This window comes from Ictidomys tridecemlineatus, chromosome X (genome assembly GCF_052094955.1).
Source record: "Ictidomys tridecemlineatus isolate mIctTri1 chromosome X, mIctTri1.hap1, whole genome shotgun sequence".
Lineage (NCBI taxonomy): Eukaryota > Metazoa > Chordata > Mammalia > Rodentia > Sciuridae > Ictidomys > Ictidomys tridecemlineatus.
This window is the reverse complement of record NC_135493.1, coordinates 81,917,487-81,939,803: the sequence shown is the minus strand read 5'-3', so window position 1 is coordinate 81,939,803 and position 22,317 is coordinate 81,917,487. Positions and strand designations below refer to the sequence as shown.

General features: G+C 41.0%; 1 protein-coding gene across 1 annotated transcript; it reads left to right on the top strand.

The window, feature by feature from the left end:
• The first annotated feature begins 14,395 nt into the window (after positions 1–14,395).
• Positions 14,396–15,858, top strand: Mageh1 (MAGE family member H1). Its single transcript, XM_005340806.4, has one exon. It carries the CDS (start codon positions 14,664–14,666, stop codon positions 15,321–15,323), a length of 660 nt encoding a protein of 219 aa, XP_005340863.1. The 5' UTR covers positions 14,396–14,663; the 3' UTR covers positions 15,324–15,858.
• The last annotated feature ends 6,459 nt before the right edge of the window (positions 15,859–22,317 follow it).

The following is a 22,317-nucleotide window of genomic DNA, read 5'->3' as shown; positions in this document are numbered from 1 at the left end:
CCTTGGATAGTTTCTTTTATAATAAAAAGATTGGAGAGCCCTGATATAACCAGATCCCTGACAGTGGAAGAAACATGAAGCCCTTCCCTTGGGGATATCAATTAGCTGAAAATGGTGTTTACTAAAGACAAAGGAAAAGTTTTGGGGGCAATGAAAGTGATAGATAAGTGATAGGCCCTCTGTAGGGGAGTGAAGAAAAATGGAGAAGCAGTAGACACGTCAGTAAAATAGGCCTATTAAAGTATTCTTATTATGATATATAGATACGTGAGAATACTTAGTAACTTTTATTTTGAGTGAATTTACATATTTACATATTCTGGGTAATCTTTTCAATATGAAAAAGATTCAAAAGATACAAGTGGTTGTATAGTACACAATTTTATAAAACAACAACATGATAATGTAAGTATATTTTAATTGATGTGGAAGATTTCCCTTATATTATTTTTATTTCATTCATTTTCAAAACGTAATATGAATAAGCCACATGCTGCTTCAATATGTATCAATAAGAGGATGGAGTATATAAATTGAAATTAGCCATATGTTGGCAACTATTCAAACTGAGTAATGAATATTCAGTGCATCATTTTATTCTATTTTTGTTTTTAAAACTTCTATGATATTTTATCTTATTCACAACAGTATTGAGAAAAATTATCTTTAATATCAGTAAATAACACATGCATATTGTCTCTATGAAATCTTTACATTTATAATATTTCCTTTTTCACCTTTCACTCAGGAGATGAGTTTTGCTCTTCTTATTCTCTTTCTTTCTGTTCAATCCACCCTGGCCTCTTTGCTGTTTCTCAAACATTTCATGCTCATTACCACATCTGATACTTTATATTGTAGATTATTATTTACTATATTATTTAGATTATTACTATATTATTTAGATTGTTCACTTTACATGAAGTACTCTTCCTCAGAGATCCTGGGTTCAGAATCCTTCATTTCTTTTCTCGGTTTATTCAGTTGTCCCTTCAGTAATGCCTATCTAATCGCTTGTCTTAAAAATTCTGTCCCAACCCACTCCAGGACCTCATAGATTCCCAACACCTTTTACTTTCCCCCCTCATTAACAGTTAAATGGCAGACTAAGGATTTAAACTTAAGTTTGTCCAAATTCAGGCCATACATTTTACTCAAAGATGAAATTAGTGGACCAACATTTTAAAATGAATAATGTAAACATATCTGTTTCATTAGAAACTCTTTTAAAGCTTAACATTAGGTCTACACTGATATTTTCATGTGGAGATGGGAAGGAAATAATTTTTAAAAAAATTCTGGTTATTTGATTTTACACCTTTATTTATTTATTTATTTTTACGTGGTGCTGAGGATCAAACCCAGTGTCTCGCACGTGTGAGGTGAGTGCTCTGCTGCTGAGCCATAATCCCAGCTGGAAAGAATTTTTGCAAACCACATTCCATGAAGGAAAAATGGTAAAATCCCTGTATATATCCCTCTTCTTGCTTCCAGATTTTTCCCTGAGCATAAATTAGACATGACATACTGTATCTTTTTTCTTTCTTAAAATACTCAGCATTTATTAAATGTATAACCTTTCTTTCTTTACTTATCCTCTCTGTCTTGGTAATCTAATCCATATAAGGATAGTAATAGAATCTACATGGTTGGACTGTAATGAGGATTAAATGAGTAAGTACAGGTAAAGACCTAAGAATAGTGCCTAAGTCATTGTAAATGTGTTTATTTAGAAAATAAAAGTTTTTATTTAGAAAATACTCCTTATAAACATTTTAGTTTTCTTCTGTAAGTTCCATAGCTATCTATCCACTACTATTTCTCTTTGCTATGATTTCCATTACCTGACAGCCTCTTGTTCAACTTCCAGCTGCTGCTCTAAACTCTAGGATCCGGTCACCACCACCCCATCCCTTTTTACAAGCATACCATTGTAAGCCTTTCTTGGCTCCTTCTTTGTATTAGCAGACAAAGAATCCTGCTCTTCCACAAAAGACCCTCTGCAGGACTCACATACCTTAGAAGGGAAAAAATGAAATGGTAAATAACAATTATCTTTTCTTTAAAACAAAAAGGATCAAAATGAATTACCCTGACACAAAGAACTAGAAAATCAAGTATGAAATTTCAAGGTAAAAATATGTTTAGTTATCCTAGGCCTGTAGCCACAAGACCTGGTAAGAGATCTATAGAATGAAAACTGACAAGTTTTAGGAGTTGAAATCAAATAAGTAAAGGGTTTTAAGAGAAATGGAAATGAAATCAGTGGATTTTGTTGGGGGCAAATTTAAGTTGGGAGTTTCTAATACTATTTAGAATTCAGTGTCAAATAAATCAAGGTTGGAATCTTATTAACCATATCTATACAAAGACAAATTCATTTTATTTGAACACATTCTTTGAAGATAAATTGAAACAATATATATTAAGTGCATAATACAGTCTAAATGAATAGAATTGACTTTTACTTGTATTTTAACATCAATTTTTAAAACACTTTTTAGTTGTCAATAGAACTTCATTTATTTATAGGTGGTGCTGAGAATCAAACTCAGTGCCTCACACATGTTAGACAAGTGCTCTACCACTGAGTCACAACCCCAGCCCTTAACATCAATTTTAAATGTTTTCATTAATTTATTTAATTTGGTTGTATTTATCTTTGCACTTATATTTATAGCAAGTACTATTTTGCTTAAATAAAAAATACTAAGCATAAAGTACTACAGGTTCTATGTGGATATAAAAAAATACCTTGACAGTGACAGCGAAGTCATTGAAACCTTAGAAGTTTTCCTTACATAAGAAATGGGATGAATATAAAAGGAAGATAATGGAAAGGCAAGAATAGACTATATGACTTTAAATCTGAATAGGATTATAGAATCATTGTAATTGTTATTAAAAATTGTTATACTAAAAAAAAAAAGAAAAGAAATGGGTTTCCAGGTGCCGTGCCACATGCCTGTAATCCCAGTGATTTGGGAGGCTGAGGCAGGAGGATCATGAGTTTAAAGGCAGCCTCAGCAACTTAATCATGTCCTAAGCAACGTAGCAAGACCTTGTCTCAAAATTAAAAAAGGAGGAGGAGGAGAAGGAGGAGGAGGAGGAGGAAGAGGAGATGATGATGATGTGACTTAGTGGTTAAACACCCCTGGGTTCAATCCCTAATTTTTAAAGATCTCATTGTTAAGTAGGTAAGCAGGCATGCAAACACAGCAGTTGAACTAAGAAAATGATAACTATGGCAGAAAAAAGATGAAAGACCCAGCAATATGAAGGAGAGACCTTATTTAAAGTCTTAAAGACAAGGAAGCTTTATAATACATGTCCCATAATAAATGACAGCCACATTTGAATACCAGTCACATAAGTGAAGTGTGGCCAGTTGAGACTGGAAAGAGAGTTTGTTTTTCTGTCAGACAGACCTAGGTGTGAACCCCAGATCTGCTACTTACTAGGCTTAGTGTCTCAAATCCCCTATTATACTTTCCTTATATGTAAAAGCAAGATTTCTTTTTTTTACTTGTTCTTTTTAGTTATACACGACAGTAGAACGTATTTTGACACATAGAGTATAACATCCCATTCTTGTGGTTGTACATGATGTGGAGTTACACTGGTCATGTATTCATACATGAATATGAATATAGGAAAGTTGTGTCCTTCATTCTACTATCTACTATATGATTCATTGTACTGTCTTTCCCATTCCTGTCCCCTCTCCTTTGCCACATCCCCCTCCCATGTGGTGAACCTCCCCTCCCTCCCCTCCCCTCCTTCCCCTCCCTCCCCTCCCTCACCATTGTGAGTTAGCACCCACATTTCAGAGACACCACTCTGACTTTGTTTCTTTGGGATTGGCTTACTTCAGTTAGAATTAGAGCCTCCAGTTCCATCCATTTACTGGCAAATGCCATAATTTCATTTATCTTACGGCTGAGTAATAGTCCATTGTGTATACATGTATAAACCACATTTTCTTTGTCCTTTCATCCATTGAAGGGCTCCTGGGTTGGTGCCATAGCTTAGCTATAGTGAATTGAACTGCTATAAACATTGATGTGGCTGTGTCACTGTAGTATGCTGATTTTAAGTCCTTTGGGTGGGATAACCCCAAGGAATGGGATAACTGGGTCAAGTGGTGGTTCATTACAAGTTTTATGAAGAATCTCCATAGTGGTTTCCAGAGTTGTTGCACCAATTTGCAACCCCACCAGCAATGTATGACTGTACCTTTTTCCCTACACCCTCGCTAACATATATTGTTACTTGTATTTTTGATAATTGCCATTCTGACTGGAGTGAGATGAAATCTCAGTGTAGTTTTAACTTGCATTTCTCTGTTAGAGATGTTGAACGTTTTTTCATATATTTGTTGACCATTCACATTTCTTCTTCTGTGAACTGTCTATTTAGCTCCTTTGCCTATTTATTGAGTGGTTTTTTTTTGGTATTAAGCTTTTTGAGTTTTTTTAATATATCCTGGAGATTAATGGTCTATCTGAGGTGCAGATGGCAACAATTTTCTCCCATTCTGTAGGCTCTCTCTTCACATTCTTTAAAAGTGAGATTTCAACACCACCTTCTTGAGGTCTTTGGGAAATTTTAAGTGTAGAGTCTGGCACATACATTATCACCAGTAAAGGTCAACAATAAGATGCTATGCCAAATGTCTTTCTACTTCCACAGAGTGAGTTTTTCAATAGTAAGAACATTGTCAGCCACATCTCTGCTCACTCATCCTGCTCTTTAGACCTAGCCATTGGTCATTGGTCTATAAATGCTTGTGGAGCAAATCTAAACCAGGTCTCAGCCTCTTCCATCTACAAACTGAAGAGGTTCACCTTGGAGATGCTTTATAACTCTGAAATGGATTTATGCTATACTAATATTAGTGTCCTTAATACACAAAGTTAAATTTATTACATTGTGACCATTGCTATGATGCTTTTTCTTTGTGTCTTTGAGCTAGATGCATGTGACTAATGGGTGGGCCATATATGGTTCTAACTCTCCACTGGGTTGAATGACATAACACAGAATCATCTTATTATAGCCAGTAGGCTTGATGTCAGAGTAAAAGTACTGTCTATGTTTAATTTAAATTGTCTAGTTTAATTAATGAAGTTTTGGTTAAATAACTGTGAGTGTTCTTATCTTTGCTAAACTTCATTTCACAGTTTCACATCATTGAATATGTTTTTTCCAGAACATACAAAAATCCATATAAAGAAATATTACTCAGTAATTAAAAATAATAAACAGTCACTGGGCACATTGGCACATACCTATAATCCCAGGGGCTCAGGAGGCTGAGGCAGGAGGATTGTAAATTCAAAGCCAGCTCAGCAACTTAGCTAGACCCTAAGCAACTTAGTGAGAACCTGTCTCAAAATTAAAAAATAAAAATAAAAAAGGACTGGAGATGTGGCTCAGTGGTTAAGCACTCTGGGTTCAATCCCTGGTACCAGTAAATAAATAAATAAACAAATAACTAGCAATTCATGCAACAGCATGGATAAATCTTGAATGTGTATTTCTCAGTAAAAAAAAATTCAGGCAATCTGAAAGTTTGCACACTATATAATTCCATGTATATGACTTTCTAAAAGATTACATTTTAATTATAAAGAAAATTTCTGTAGTTGCCATACTTACACATGGGGAGATGGTTTGACCATGAAGGATAGTATAAGGAAATGTTTGGGGATGATGTATCTGTTCTATACCCTGATTGTGGTGATGATGATGTAAATCTATTAAAATTCATAGTATTTTACTCTAAAATTGGCCAACTTTACTCTAAACATTTAAAAGTATAAAAAGGAAAAATTATGTGCACTGACATGAAAGCAGTACTTAGGGGGAAATCCATAGCTATATGGAGAATGGCCTTGACATAGTGATCTCAGTTTTCACCTTAAGCAACTAGAGCAAGGAGCAATTATACCCAAAGTAAGTTTTTTAAAGTCAGTTTTTTAAGAAGTCAATAAAATTTACAAACCTCTAGTCACATGATCAAGAAAATAAGACCGAATACACAAATTGTCAATATCAAGAATAAAAAGATGACATGTAGATTCTAGAGATTTTAAAAAGGATAGGGGAATATAACAAAGATTTTCATGTTTATAAAGTACAAAGCTTAGGTTAAGTGGACAAATTATTTGAAAGGTACACACTGCCAAAGCTCAATCATGCAGAAATAGGTTACCTAAATAATCCAACATCTAATGAATAAATTGAATTTATAGTTAAAACCATCACACACACACACACACACACACACACAAACCTACAGACCTAGGTGGCCTCAATGTTGAACTATCCTCAACATTTAAGCAAGAAATAATGTCATTTCAAAAATTTCTTCCAGAAAATTAAAGGAGGACTACTTCCCAACTCATGTTAATCTTAGGTTAGATAGTAATTTCTTAGTTATTCCACCAAAGGTATGACCCATACAAGGAAAAAAGTTGGATTTCATCAAAATTAAAAGCTTGTTTTCGGGGCTGGAGTTGTGGCTCAGTGGTGGAGCACCTGCCTAGTGTGTGTGATGCCCTGGGTTCAATTCTCAGCACCGCATATAAATAAATGAATAAAATAAAGGTCAATCAACATCTTAAAAAATATTTTATAAAAGCAAAATATTTTTTATAAAAACAAAATACTGTTTTTTAAAAAATACATTGTCAAGAGAATGAAAAGATAAGCCATATACTGTGAGGAGATATCTATATCTAGATATCTGTATCTATCTATATCTATCTATCTATATTTGTGTGTGTGTGTGTGTGTGTGTGTGTGTGTGTGTGTGTGTATTTGTACCAGGAATTGAACCCAGGGGTACTTTACCACTGAGCCACATCCCCAGACCTTCTTAATATTTTATTTAGAGACAGACTCACACTAAATTGCTAAGGGCCTCTCTAAATTGCTGAGGCTGGTTTTGAACTTGCAATCCTCCTGCCTCAGCCTCTCAAAAGTTATCAAGTTGTATTCCTTAAAATTGTGTAGTTTATATGCCAATTATGTCTCCAAAAATGTAAAAAACTTAGATTATTAATATGTAATATGCCTAATAATGCTTAGGGCAGAGAAAGATGTGGTGAAATAGACAGGCTCCATTCACTGATGTTGATACTTCCCATGAAATGACACAATCATTCAAGGTAATCAGACTGGATATATGTATCAAAGTTTAAATGTACATAATTATCCAAACCAGAAATTCAATGACTGAAAATAAATTGTAACTAAGTGGATAAATGTGTTCAGGATGAGGACAATAGCATTCATTGATTCTAAAAGTAAATAAATACATATTCAGTAGTAGGGTTATAGTGTAATAAATTTGTACAGCTATACAGTACATTATCTAACATTATGAACTAAAATATCTCTGTGTGTGATGTTGTAAATCTAGAATATCTTCCAATATCTCATGTATTCAGAAATGGAGTTTTGGAGAATTGATTGGATCAGGATGGCTCCACCTCATCAGTGGTCCATTTATGGACCAATGGCAAGTAGGACCTAGTTGGAGGAAGCAGGTCAGTGGAGCAGGATACAGAAAAGTTTGTTTCTTCACAAACCCTTTCTTTTCCCTTCCCTTCTCTCCTCTCCTCTCCTCTCCTCTCCTCTCCTCTCCTCTCCTCTCCTCTCCTCTCCTCTCCTCTCCTCTCCTCTCCTCTCCTCTCCTCTCCTCTCCTCTCCTCTCCTCTCCCCTCCCCTCCCCTCCCCTCCCCTCCTCTCTTTTCTCTCTCCTTCCCCTTCCTCCCTCCCCTCCCCCTCCTCCTTTTTCTTCTTTCTCCTCCTCCTCCTCCTCCTCTTCTTCCCTCCCTCCCTCCCCCATCCTTTCTCCTTCTCTGCTTCCTGGCTGTCATGCACTGAACGGCTTTCCTCTGCCATATCCTTACACCAAGATGTTCTGCCTCCCTTCAGGCCCAGAGCCTTGGAGCTGGCTGGCCAAGGACTGATTCTCTGAAAACCCTAAGCCAAAGTAAACTTTTCGTCTTCTATGGTAAGTTGCTCTTTTTAGGGAATTTTGTCACAGTGATGAAAAACTAACACTGTGTGCCTCAAAATCCTCAGATCACACTGATAAAGGAAATAAAACTTGGCTCTTAGGGAAAGTGGTTTACAATCACTAAAAATCCTGTGTGTGTGTGTGTGTGTGTGTGTGTGTGTGTGTGTGTGTGTTCATTTTGGTTTTCAGGTCCTCAAACATTCTGCTGTATTTGTATGGAACACTTTTCTTCACTCTTCTCCTACTTAACTCATACTAAACATTCAGTCTAACATTCACTTATTTACTCATATATGCCTTCCTTGGGTACATGAAGTTAGGCCGATTTCCCAGGGTTTTCTACTTGGAAAACCCAAAAGTCAGTATGCCTCATCTAAGATTCTCCTAATTAAAGTCAGCACCTGTTATACTCCACTTTTAAATTTTTTCTCTATACTAATAATAGACTGTGACCTTACCCTTAAAACTCCAGTGCCTAGCATGTAATAGATGTTCAGTAAATATGATTCTTTTTTTTACAGAGAATTTTTAAATATTTATTTACTTATTTATTCTAGTTTTCAGTGGACACAACATCTTTATTTTTATGTGGTGCTGAGGATCGAACCCAGGGCCCTGCGCAAGCCAGGCAAGCGCGCTATCACTTGAGCCACATCCCCAGCCCCTAAATATGATTCTTATATGAATAAAATGTCTGGCACATAGCCATTGTTACTGCTAATACTATTTAACTCTGAAATAGATACTATGGGAAAAGAGGTTATATGAAGTCAATGAGAATATTAAAAAAATGATAATATAAAAAAGTCAAGGTGCCAGGTGCAGTGGCGCACACCTGTAATCCCATTGGCTTAGGAGGCTGAGGCAGGAGGTTTGCGAATTCAAAGCCAGCCTCAGCAAAAGAGGTGCTAAGCAACTCAGTAAGACCCTGTCTCTAAATAAAATACAAAAGAGGGCTGGGGATGTGGCTCAGTGGTTGAGTGCCCCTGAGTTCAACCCCTAGTACCCTCCCCCACAAAAAGCCAAGGAATTTGGATGTTGAAAATGAATCCTGCGTATAGTGCTAAATTTTTTATATAACTGGAAACACTTTAGGGAAACACCTACTCAACAGCTCAGAGTTATTAGTAATGAACATATACAGCAAATACAATGCTGTTCTTAGCACTTAACAAGTATTAACATGTATGTTCAAATCTGGAGTTGATCCTAAGCAATCTCCCTTCAAAGTCCATGCCTTTAAGCATCAGGCACTATTGCCTCTCTCTAGATCAATAGGACACACTGTGGAAATCTTTTTTTATGACTAAGGATAGATGGATTATGTGGCATAATTTTAAAAATGAAGCAAGGGGAGCAAGAGGCTCAGGAAGATGGTGTAGTGAGCAAAGGGTCTGGTACTGGGATACAGATATTCTGCATAAAAATTCAGTGTTCCCCTTCAGGAAGCCATCACATCTTTGATGACTGAAGGTCTGCCACAACTTGCATAAGCCATTACCCTTTAATCTTCATAACACCACTATGATCTATCCATTTTTGAGGGGGAAATTTGGGCTTAGAATGAATAAGTAATATTCTGGACTTGACACAGCTTGAAAAGAGTAGAAATCCTGAACATGGAAATCCTGGTCAGTTTTTCCCACATCTGTCCCTTTTCTCTTCTCTTTCCATTATGCTCCTATCTTAGGGGAACACAAACACTCTCTTCCCTGTTAAACCTCATTGCACCACCCAATATACACTAAATTGGAGCAGCTTTGATGTATGATTACAGAAGTCAGAGTTCATGAATCTGATGATACGGGTTTAAATACTGACATCATAAGTGCTATGTTCTTGGACAAACTAGTTAAGCCCTCTCTAGTTTCATTGGTAAATAAAGGCTGTTGTAAAGACTGCAGATTTAGAGGTAGGTTAGGAAATGGTATGGTAATTCAGCATTTTTTTTATTGGTTGTTCACAACATTAAAAAGCTCTTTACATATCATATTTCATACATTAGATTGAAGTGGGTTATGAACTCCCAATTTTTACCCCAAATGCAGATTGCAGAATCACATTGGTTACACATCCACATTTTTACATAATGCCCTATTAGTAACTGTTGTATTCTGCTACCGTTCCTATCCCCTACTATCCCCCCTCCCCTTCCCTCCCATCTTCTCTCTCTACCCCATCTACTGTAATTCATTTCTCTCCTTGTTTATTTTCCCTTTCCCCTCACATCCACTTATATGTAATTTTGTATAACAATGAGGGTCTCCTTCCATTTCCATGCAATTTCCCTTCTCTCTCCCTTTCCCTCCCACCTCTTGTCCCTGTTTAATGTTAATCTTCTCATGCTCTTCCTCCCTACTCTGTTCTTAGTTGCTCTCCTTATATCAAAGAAGACATTTGGCATTTGTTTTTTAGGGATTGGCTACCTTCACTTAGCATAATCTGCTCTAGTGCCATCCATTTCCCTGCAAATGTTTTTTGTCATTTTTTAGTGCTGAGTAATACTCCATTGTGTATAAATGCCACATTTTTTTATCCATTCATCTATTGAAGGGCATCTAGGTTGGTTCCACAGACTAGCTATTGTGAATTGTGGTGCTATGAACATTGATGTAGCAGTATCCTTATAGTATGCTCTTTTAAGGTCTTTAGGGAATAGTCCGAGAAGGGGAATAGTTGGGTCAAATGGTGGTTCCATTCCCAGCTTTCCCAGGAATCTCCATACTGCTTTCCAAATTGGCCGCACCAATTTGCAGTCCCACCAGCAATGCACAAGTGTACCCTTTTCTCCACATCCTCGCCAGCACTTGTTGTTGTTTGACTTCATAGTGGCTGCCAATCTTACTGGAGTGAGATGGTATCTTAGGGTGGTTTTGATTTGCATTTCTCTGACTGCTAGAGATGGTGAGCATTTTTTCATGTACTTGTTGATTGATTGTATGTCCTCCTCTGAGAAGTGTCTGTTCAGGTCCTTGGCCCATTTGTTGATTGGGTTATTTGTTATCTTATTGTCTAATTTTTTGAGTTCTTTGTATACTCTGGATATTAGGGCTCTATCTGAAGTGTGAGGAGTAAAACTTTGTTCCCATGATGTAGGCTCCCTATTTACCTCTCTTATTGTTTCTCTTGCTGAGAAAAAACTTTTTAGTTTAAGTAAGTCCCATTTGTTGATTCTTGTTATTAACACTTGTGCTATGGGTGTCCTATTAAGGAATTTGGAGCCCGACCCCACAATATGTAGATTGGAGCCAACTTTTTCTTCTATCAGACGCAGAGTCTCTGATTTGATATCAAGCTCCTTGATCCATTTAGAGTTAACTTTTGTGCATGGCGAGAGAAAGGGATTCAGTTTCATTTTTATGCATATGGATTTCCAGTTTTCCCAACACCATTTGTTGAAGATGCTATCCTTCCTCCATTGCATGTTTTTAACCCCTTTATCAAATATAAGATAGTTGTAACTTTGTGGATTAGTCTCTGTGTCCTCTATTCTATACCATTGGTCCACCCGCCTGTTTTGGTACCAGTACCATGCTGTTTTTGTCACTATTGCTCTGTAATATAGTTTGAAATCTGGTATCGCTATACCGCCTGATTCACACTTCCTGCTTAGAATTGCTTTTGCTATTCTGGGTCTTTTATTTTTCCATATGAATTTCATGATTGCTTTATCTATTTCTTCAAGAAATGCCGTTGGGATTTTGATTGGCATTGCATTAAACCTATAGAGAACTTTTGGTAATATCGCCATTTTGATAATGTTAGTTCTGCCTATCCATGAACAGTAATTCAGCATGTTAATGTCAGTTTCTCTCCTCTCATGGTACTTCTAAAGCCCTCATAGATCAATTGCCTTTCTTCCATCATGTGCTACTTCCTCAAAACAGATAACAGATCCCCAGTGTCTTAATATATGACTTTATGATTTCCTCCTGCTAATACCATGCCTGGTGATATTTTTACTATTAAATACACTGTGTTTATTGAATAATAACCTCTTTGGCCTTGTCTTACATAAATGTGACTATTAAGCTTTGGGAAACACTGCAAGTAGCCCACAATGACCTCTGTTCCTAATGACATTTTTGGAAAAACTGATTTTAGAGCTGAGGCCCTAGGCTAGACATTACATAAGGATACCTATCCAGGATGGAAAATAGAACTGTTTTGTCCTTGTTTTGGATTGGAGCAAAGGTTCACTCAGGTGAAGGCCATGATAGGGATACGGCACCCTCTGCTTAATCAGCTGGTTTGAGGGCAGGAGTGAAGCAACAGATATGCACTACCTCAAATATGTATGTGGCTAGATTTATCAAACAGGAAGTCTCAATAGACATTGCCTACAAATAAATCTTCAGTAAGAAAGTGAATTTTTGGAAGAGAATAAGTTTACCTTATTACATTCCCAGGCTATCAAATTAGAATAGGTAAACAATTTGAAAAAATATACCCAATTTTGCAGTATACTAGGGATAAAGAATTTCACATACAAGAAGGAATGAATTAATAAATGAATGAACCAATCAATCAATCTTAAACTCGGGTGAACCTGCTGTAATCCAGAATCTCTGGTGTGTGCTATAAGACTTCTAGAGAAACTTATAAGTCAGGCAAACAAAGGTAGAGAGATCAGCCTTTTCTGTTTCTATAGAGAAAAATCAAAGGAAGGGATATTAGGTGAACTTATCAAGGTTAAAGTACATGTAAGTGACTTAGAACGGGTCAAAACTCATGTTCCTAGGTCTGAATTCAATGCCTGTTTCTCCAAAGGAAGCACCCACTTTCTACACAAGTGCAGATGTCTGGACTTCACTGGGTACAATTTGGCTGGCAATTCTGCTTTCCCAGTGATACACATTGCCCTATCATATAGAATTCATTCACCAAATGCAGCCATATTCTATATCACAAACTCCAATAAAGACCAAGAAATATCAAAGACTATATATAGGCTAGACAGGGCCTTTCCCCAAGTGGGACTACAAACTGAGCTTCTGTTGAGCAAGCATTTAATCCTTTCCAGCCAAACAGGTAAAAACCATTCACATGCCTTTTAAGAGTTCAGTTAAGAACACATGTAAGAACTTTTCCATCATGTATTCCTTCAACATGCATTTATTAAATGCCACATTCTCAACACTGCTTCAACACCTTGAGAGGCCTGCTATGTCTGTGCCTGCTATGTGAAAAAGGCTTTTCATTTACTATCTCATTTCATTCACACAATCCTATGAAGCCAGTACTTTACCTCCATCTTTCAGGTGAGAAAACAGCCTCAGAGAAGTAAAGTGACTTGAGCAAGCTAATACCTGCAATGACATGAGAAAAAAAATACAAAATGCCAGCTCTAGGGCCTGCCTCAGGGCAGCAAAAACTGGCTCAATGCCCTTTTGGACCAACCAAGATAAGCTTCAGGGAGAAAGATGCCTCTGGGCAGGCAGATGGAATTCAGATAGTTGGAGAAGAAAGAGAAAGTGATTTAGGCAGAGAAAACAAGTGAGCAAAGTTCAGAGTGTGCTCTGAAAGAAGCAAAATAAATGAGGTACTCAGGGAGACTGGAGCCTGGAATCCTAGGAGCCAACCTGCACTCCCCTGCCCCCACCCCATTCCCCATTTCCATATAGCCTCCTAAGCCTTTCAGTGGTCACCCTCAAAATGCCTGTCTCCATCCCCATAGCAACAGCCTCAAGGCTCACTTTCATGCCTCTTGCATCTTATTTTAATTGCTTCCTATGTGGTCTGCCAGGAGATAGGTTGCCCCTCCTTGAGGCTGCACAAATGGAGGTCTGATCCTCTTACTGCCCTGCTGAGTAACCCCTGAGAACGCAGAGCATTGCAAAGACTCTGCACCTTTTTCACACTACTGGCTTTGCACTCCTATCTCCTCTCATCGCCCAGCACTTTGGCCATAACATTATTATCCAGGTCCTAGATGAGCCTAAGAATTAATTAGATACGTATAGTATAAATGCTTTCTGAAAACAGGGAGAGTGAGTGAATGCGCTGCATACGCCAAGAGGGGGAAAAAAAAAAAGAGGGCTGGGGTCAAATGATTCCTTCCAAGAATACAACTCCTTCCCCCCAGACTTCCCTCCTCGCCAGCTAGCCTTTGGTGCGGTGCGAATGGGATAAAGACCCACTCCTTCCCCAAACCAGCGAATCAGTCTTGGAATGTCTGTAGTGGACTGAAGAATACAGAATCGTTTGGGTATTCTTTTCCTCCGTACATACCCCAACCCCCACCAATCCCTAGCCGTCATTTCTACCCTTGTCCCACCCCTGCTGTACCACGCTCCTTTTCCTATCTCCTAGCGGAAGTCCCTGTGGAGGACCGGCCCACTTCCTCTTTGGTGTTCGGCGAGTGCGTGGCAGGGGGGGGTGGAGTCAATTCTGCTGAGCTTTCTCGCGCGCTTGCAGCTGCGGCAAGTACCGGCAGCGACTGCTAGTGCAAGTCAGCTTGCGTGGGAACGAGCTTTGTGGCTGAAAACGTCTGGTTTGTTGTTACAAAGACTCTATTGACGTTGGTAGCTTCCGCCGCGGCCGCGTCTTAGGATAGAGATAATTGCTTTCTACAGAGGCTGCAGGCATCCTTCCCTAAGACTGTGTAGGCTTTCAGCGCCTTGCAAGAGACATGCCTCGGGGAAGGAAGAGTCGGCGCCGCCGTAATGCAAGGGCCGCAGAAGAGAACCGCAACAATCGCAAGATCCAGGCCTCAGAGGCCTCTGAGACCCCAATGGCTGCTTCTGTGGTCCCGAGCACCCCAGAAGACGACCTCAGCGGCCCGGAGGAAGACCCAAGCACCCCAGAGGAAGCCTCCACCACTCCCGAGGAAGCCTCTAGCAGTGCCCTAGCGCAAAAGCCTTCGGTAACCCGGAGCAATTTTCAGGGCACTAAGAAAAGTCTCCTGATGTCCATATTAGCCCTCATCTTCATCATGGGCAACAGCGCAAAAGAGGCTCTGGTGTGGAAAGTGCTGGGGAAGTTAGGAATGCAGCCTGGGCGGCAGCACAGCATCTTTGGAGATCCGAAGAAGGTCGTCACAGAAGAGTTTGTGCGCAGAGGGTACCTGATTTATAAGCCAGTACCCCGCAGCAGTCCAGTGGAGTACGAGTTCTTCTGGGGCCCTCGAGCACACGTGGAGTCCAGCAAGCTGAAAGTCATGCATTTTGTGGCAAGGGTTCGTAACCGATGCTCCAAGGACTGGCCATGTAATTATGATTGGGATTCGGACGACGATGCAGAGGTTGAGGCTATACTTAATTCAGGTGCTAGAGGTTACTCTGCCCCCTAGGAAAATCTGAGGTAGACCCTAGGGAATGGAAAAGAGAGTTCAAGATACCCCAGGAGTAAGTGGCCTGGGTCCGGAGTTGAAATGACATGAATGGGGGAGGGCACTGTATTTGGTATTTGTGATCAGTGCTAATTGTTTAACTGCGAAATAGAGTGTTTGCTTTGGATATTGTAAACTTGTATTCATTTTATAATACTGTTAATTAAGGATCACAATATGTTTAAATATATAATTGAACAGTTTTTTTTCTTTTTTTTCCTGTCGATGAGATTTAGTATAACAGTCTTGCTAACGTTAATGAAATGAAGTCGTTCCATCATATTCTGTGATGTGGTACAGAATTTATATCATTGAAATGGGCTATTCTTTGAAAGTTTGAAATAACCAGTAAAATGGGAGGAGGTGAGGGAATTGTTCATATCTGACCATTCTGAAACGATTTGTGTCTGTTGTCTTGTAAAGAAAACTGACATTTTCCCTGATTTTGCTTAGATACTGCAGAATATAGAGAAAAATAAAAGCATAATAACTAGCACACCTTGTTCATTTATTGACCACCTGTTATGTGAGGAACAAGTATAGGCCCTGGGAATACTCTGTAATATGCGGGCCCCATTACAACGAATGTTCTAGATTGTGTGGGAGAGAGAAATATGTAAACTAGCAGTTCCATCAGTGCTGTGCTAGAGAAAAAGCATGGGATACTAGGAAATGTGGAAAACATTATGTGACCAATTTTGGGGGGTGGAACAGAGAAGAGGATATCTCAACATGCTCAAAAAATTAAGAGATTCCAAAAGAAGATAGGAGAGAATTGAAAGAGACATCAGAATATACTATGAAATTATCTTGTATTGGCTGTTCTTAATTCAGTGTCGGGGAGGGGCACTGTCAAAGAGAAAGGGATATGCTGTGCTGTGGAAATAGAAAATATACTTAAATTATTAGAGGAGGGGAAAGAGTGGAGGAGTGGTTTCAGGGGAGAAAAGGACAACCATGGGATACTACTGAAATAAAAATGAAGGGACTATAAGAAAATTCTTGATTAGATGGCAATCTGATCTCTGAAAATAGTACTAGAGATGAGGAGGAAGTAATTATAGAGAAACTGAGGTAGCAGAGACACTGGAAGAATAACAAGGTTTACACTGAACTGTTAAGGGTCTATCAAAGGGAAAGCAGAGAACAAGAAATGAGGCAAAAAAAGAGGGAGGAATAACCAGAGCTTCAAGGGTGGCTGTTATGGCTGAATTTAAACTAATGATAATAAAGTGACTAACAAAAAGGATGAATCTGGAATAATGTGGAGAAAAGCTCTAAAACAGCAGAGTTACTTGAGTTTTAGAGGAAAACATGTAGCATCTCTTAAAAGTAAACATAAATTTCTGTCAGAAACTAGACTTTGCTATGGTGCCTACATTGTTTAGAATGTGTGTGTGTGTGTGTGTGTGTGTGTGTGTGTGTGTGTGTGTGAGAGAGAGAGAGAGAGAGAGAGAACGCACACCTGTGTGTGTATTCCAGTGCATCTCTCCAAGGGGTAAGATAGCATTAGCATTTCCAAGTGACACCCCCTCTTGCTAGCCCATGGTGTACTAAGTCAAGAGGGATGGGGTATCTTCACACCCCCAGGAGATTCTGCACTCTCACCTGGTGAGCTCAAGGAGTTCAGAGCTCTTATCCATTCCACCACAGGGGCTTCTGAATCCTCAGCATCACCCTACACCAAATCTGGGCTTGTGGGAGTCACTTTGACCATTCTCGCCAGAGACAGGCAGAGAACACTCCAGGAAGTTCTGACCACCTCCAGAGCTTACAACTTTTATCACCAAGAACTAGACAGTGTGTGAACTAAGTTCCCCAGTGGGGAGCAAGGGTGTCAGGTGCCTAACCTAGGCTTGTGGTTCTCAGCAAAGCAGTGGTCTTAAAACAGAGTAGCCAGGCAAACTCCAGGCTTGCCCTGCTTCCAGCTGAGTACCAACTCAAGTCACTGGGTGCAGGGTAAAGGCTCAGGGACCCAGAGTTATCAGCCTTTTGGAACCATGAGACTTCAAACAAAGGCAGTAGCTTTGAACCCTCAGCAGCTCCAAATTCATCCAGCAAGCAAGAAACTAGTGCAAGCCTTCTGTGTTTCAGCAGTGTGAGAGAAACTGGGCACAGAAAATGAAAAGGCATGTTTCCTGCTCTGAGAGAGCCAAGTTTGCCAATGCATCCCCAGAGGTTCACAAGCTGGGAATCTGAGGTACAGGTTCCTACTTAATGACAGAGAGGCTGCAAACCTCAGATCCTAGACAAGACCCCAAGTCTGTTCTCTGAAACTCCAGAGGGCTTTCCTCTAGGTCATTCTGCTTTCTGCTTCTGCCTGCCAGTGCACTTAAAAGGGGTCTGTCCTAAAATAAAGAAATAGAAAGCCCCTCCCCCAAAAAAATCCAGAATGAAAGAATAGGAAGTTTTGGGCTGCAGTCTCCAGTCCTTTGAGGGTGGGGAAGACTCAATTAAACTTCTCCCCATTTTACAGAAGGGGATGCACAGAGGTCACTTAGCTCCAGGAAAGTCAGCTAGGAAGTAGGAGAACCTGGAGAGCAGAGATGTGTTGAGCACCTCTTCTAGGCCAGAGGCATGCCATGTATTATTCCTAGCAGGTCAGTATGATCACCTCCCATTGTACAGAAACCACAAGCTAGCTCAGAGAAAGATATGATGTCCTCCCCAAACCTGTCTGAATCTGTGCATTTTTAGGCCCTGGTGGGAATAAATGTCCAATTGCCAAGTAAAGGTCATTAGCAAGTGTGGGCCAAAAAAGGGGGGGTGCTAGGGATGTAGCTCAGTGGTAAAGTGCCCCTGGGTTCAATCACCAAAAAAGTGAATGAATGAATAGGCAGATAAATAAATAACAAGTAAATAGATATCCAAAAGTTCTCAGGCAGGATGCTCCATAGGGGATTGGGAAACAAAGGATGAGTGATCTGCCCTAGCCCCAGGAGGGGGCCTTCAAAGCACCAGGCTCATTCCCCTGTTGCCAGTTGGTTCAGTCTTCCCAGCACACTGCTTTAGCACTACAAAGAGTTAAACAGCTTTTGATTAGGTAAACAGCAGAGGAGGGCGGGATTTCCTGTTGGCTGAGAAATGAATGACAGGTCTGAGGGAGGGGCAGGCAAAGGGGATTCTGGAAGGAGCTGAGCAAGAGAAGCCAAAGAGGATATTGATCCTGATGTTGAATGAAATCCCTGGGTTTTGAGCTGTGTGCAGATGGGACACGAAGCTGTGTGTCTTTTGCTCTGGGAATCTGAAAACTAAACTGGCCTCAACCCAGCAGAGTTTCCCTGAAGTGAGTAGGAGAGCTGCAGTTTTAGTGGCAGGGATGACTGTGAAGCTGGTGGAGTTGCTGGGTCCTAGAACACTCCAGTTGTTCAGGGAATTCAGAGAGAGAGAAAGCACAAACCTTTCCAAGGCTAGGGACAGTAGCAGCTGGCATTTGCTGAGAGCCACATGATGCCAGACACTTGCATGGCTGTCTACATGCAGCATCTCTAACTTGTTCACCGCACAGCAAGATGCCTGTCACCAGGCACAGGAAACCAAGGCAGAAACTCTAGGCCAGATCTTTCAAGCAAAATGCTTGGGTCACCTGGGTGGGTAGTGACAGACTAGCACCTGAACATAGGGCCAGCCTAGTTGGAAGCCCACACTGCTGTGTTACAAGAACAGGCACCACCAGCAGGACACCTGTGGCTTCTTCATCCAGCCTTGGGAAAGTCTTATGCTTTCAGACTCTACCAAATCCCAGGGTCATAGTGAAAATGATCATATCATGGAAGGGTCAGGAGGTGTGAGAAAACGAGGTAAATATGCACTTTGGGAATTAGCAGTCAAAGCCCCTTTATTCTGACTTATTGTTGGTGTATAGGCAGGCATCCTTGGAGAGGTGTACATGTGGAAAGAGTATTTCCTTCCAAGACAGGTGTGTCTTCCCTATTAGAGAAACTTAACCACCCTGCACACCCCATCAGTCCTCAAATCCTAGGTCCTGGCTTTTCCCATAGTGGAACAAGCAAGAGAAAACATTTCTGGCCCTGTAACCTTGCACCCTGGCACTGTATAAGGATCCAGAAGATACAATGGGCAGGCAGGACTTTGGCATCCCCTAAGCAGAGAAAATTGGATAAAACCCAAGTGGCAAACAGTGGGCAACTGCCTATGAGTAAAGGACAGTTTCAGTGACATCCTCCTTGTAGCCAGTATTTGGCCTTGGCTTCAGCAACCAGGTGCAGAGCAGATGGTGAAAGAGAAATATGGATTCTCCTTGGGCAAACACCGGCCTCTAGGAGGTAGGTAGTGGGCAGGAGCCCTCTAACCCTTCCTTTGGCATAAAGGTGCAATACCACTTTTCTGAGGGAAAGGCTTTTGAAGTAGTGATGGAGATGCAGAAGGGCAATTAGGGTGAAGATGGACTGAGTCCTGCACACAGCCTCACACTCCATGGCTTATGGCTCACAAGCCACAATGGTTCAAAACATCAAAGAGCTTATGGAATTTCTTTGAAAATCTGTGTGAGGGCACGTGGACAAAAGAGGGTCTCTGCTCAATCAAGATTACACAGAATAATCACTGTGGAGCCAACTGAAGCTGAGAGAACAGGCTTCTGTGGAAAAGTGGACAGTACGCTTGCAATGCTCGCCACCAACTGGAAAAGTGTTCACACAGGGGAAGGAGGGGAAGGCTGAGCCCATGGACAGCTAGTGAAAAGCAGGCCCAGTCCATGACTGGTCAGATCCTGCCCTCACTCACACAACAACTGTCAGCCTGGCCAAGGTGTCTCGCCATTTTCAAACGGGGAAAGTGGCAGAGATCCCTCCTGTGGCAGAGTGCTCTCCTGTGATTCTGGCCAAGGGTGCCCTGAACCCTTCTCGGATTGTCACCTCTCAAGACTGACATGACTTGTGTCAGTTCCTGTGCTGTGATTACTTGTGGTGACATATGAGAGAAAGGGCAAAAAAGAGGAGGAATACAATCTCCCACACCTTTAGAAAAGATCCCTTTGACTACTCCCCGGTGCTGAGAACACAAGTCAAGAGTCTGGCTGAGAGATGTATGCTTCAGGTACACACACGGCACTTAAATGCCATGAGGATACCTGAGCTCTGCTTAGGGAGTGAGTGTACACAGAGAAGGGTAGAAATCGGGAAAAGAGCCCCACAGCATAACAGGACCCGGGAGAAGAGGGGACACCAGCTCAGGAGATGGAAACATTTTCACCAAGGAGGCATGGAAGAAAACTGAGAGTTTCCTGGGAACCATGGGAAGAAACAGGTATCCAGAGAGAGATGGCAGTCTACTCTGATCAAAATGCTGATGTCAAGTGAGATATGAGGAGGGGTGAGAATAGGTCATTGCATTCATCAAGGTAGATGTCCCTGGAGACATCAAGAGCAGCTTCTTGGCAGATTTGGGTGTCACCACCTGCTTTGAAGAGGATTAAGGGAGAATGGGAGGAGAGGGATCCATGAGAACAGACAAGTCTTAAAAGGAATTTTACAGTGGCAAGGAAGAAGGAAAATGGTGTCATGTTGTAGGGTGAAGAGCGAGCCAGGAGAAGGTTTAGTTCTGTAGGAAGTAAGACCATTGTACTCAAGTCAACCTGGTAGAGGAGTGAGATGCATAGCACAGGGGTGCCCGAGAGATCCCTGCAGGAGGAACTTCGAGCAGGCAGGAGGGTATAGGGGCCTGGTATAAAGAGGAGGGCTGGAACATGCGCAAGGAGTTGCAAATGAGGGTGTTCTGGATTGGGCAGATGTCTGATTGGCATTATGTGTCCCCTGAACACAGCAACTTGAGGCCAGGTACATGAATACTTGTTGAGCCTCCATGTCAATTGAGCATATATTATGTTCCAGGCACATCGTGGCACCTAACATTTGATACTTGAAATAATCCATTATGTGAGTGATTTCATGTGGCAATATGCCCACATTAAAACTGGCAGATCTGCTGCACTAGGAGGTGAGCTTGACTGGCCAAGGCCATGAAGAAAACACAGAGGCAGTGAAGCTCAAAGCCTCAACAGGCCGCCTGTCAAGGCCTTTTTTATCTCCATGGATTCAGACCTGCTGGGATGTCAGAGCGTAGGCTTATTCTTGCAGCACCTTAGCATAGTAAGCCCCTGCCCTGTGAATCTCAGCAGCTTGTAATGATCACAAGGACGACAGTCCCTATGGCTAGGTACCCACCTCAGTCACCTTAAAGCACTGCTACTTCCTTGCCTATGCTGTGTTCTGACCCTGAGTCTGGGTAGCAGCACCTCTCTGCAATCTTGACCTGCTTACAATAGACCCCTCCTCTGAAGACGGGCCTACCTCCAACTGGAATTTAGAAACACCACTGAACCACAGAAATCTCCTTCCACTGACATTTTTGCACATCCTTACTACCTGAAGGCCTGTTAAAAGACCAAAGGAGTGAAGTAAGTCGCGTGGATATTGAAACCAACTTGGGCCATTACTACCAAGATTTGTGGACACACACACACACCATATACTCACACTCACAGGAAGACACAAAGATCTCTTTGTTCTCCTAAGTTTTATTGTGTGTGTGCCTCTGTGTGTCCTCTTCATTGTCTCATGTGCCTATTCCCTTCCAAAAATATCAGGGTTGGACCCCAGTTGCTATGATCCCAAAGAAGAAGCATCATGGTGAGTTGGAGCCTCACTTGCAGTTAAGCCTGGAACCAGATATGGATTTCACAGGACTGTGTCTCAGGGAGATACTGCAGGCTCAACTCAGGAAAGAATACCCTTTCTGGTAATCTGAGCCAAGAAGAATGAGGCTGACTCCACGAGAAGAAATGAAGGGTGAGAGGGGGCGCTGCCAATCAGAGACCCAGATATAGAGGGGAGAATATTTTATAGAGGAGCTCTCTGAGGCACACACTCACCTTGGACCTGTTCCACAGGCCTTGACCCAGAAGCAATACTCAAGGCCTTTGGGCACCCGCCTC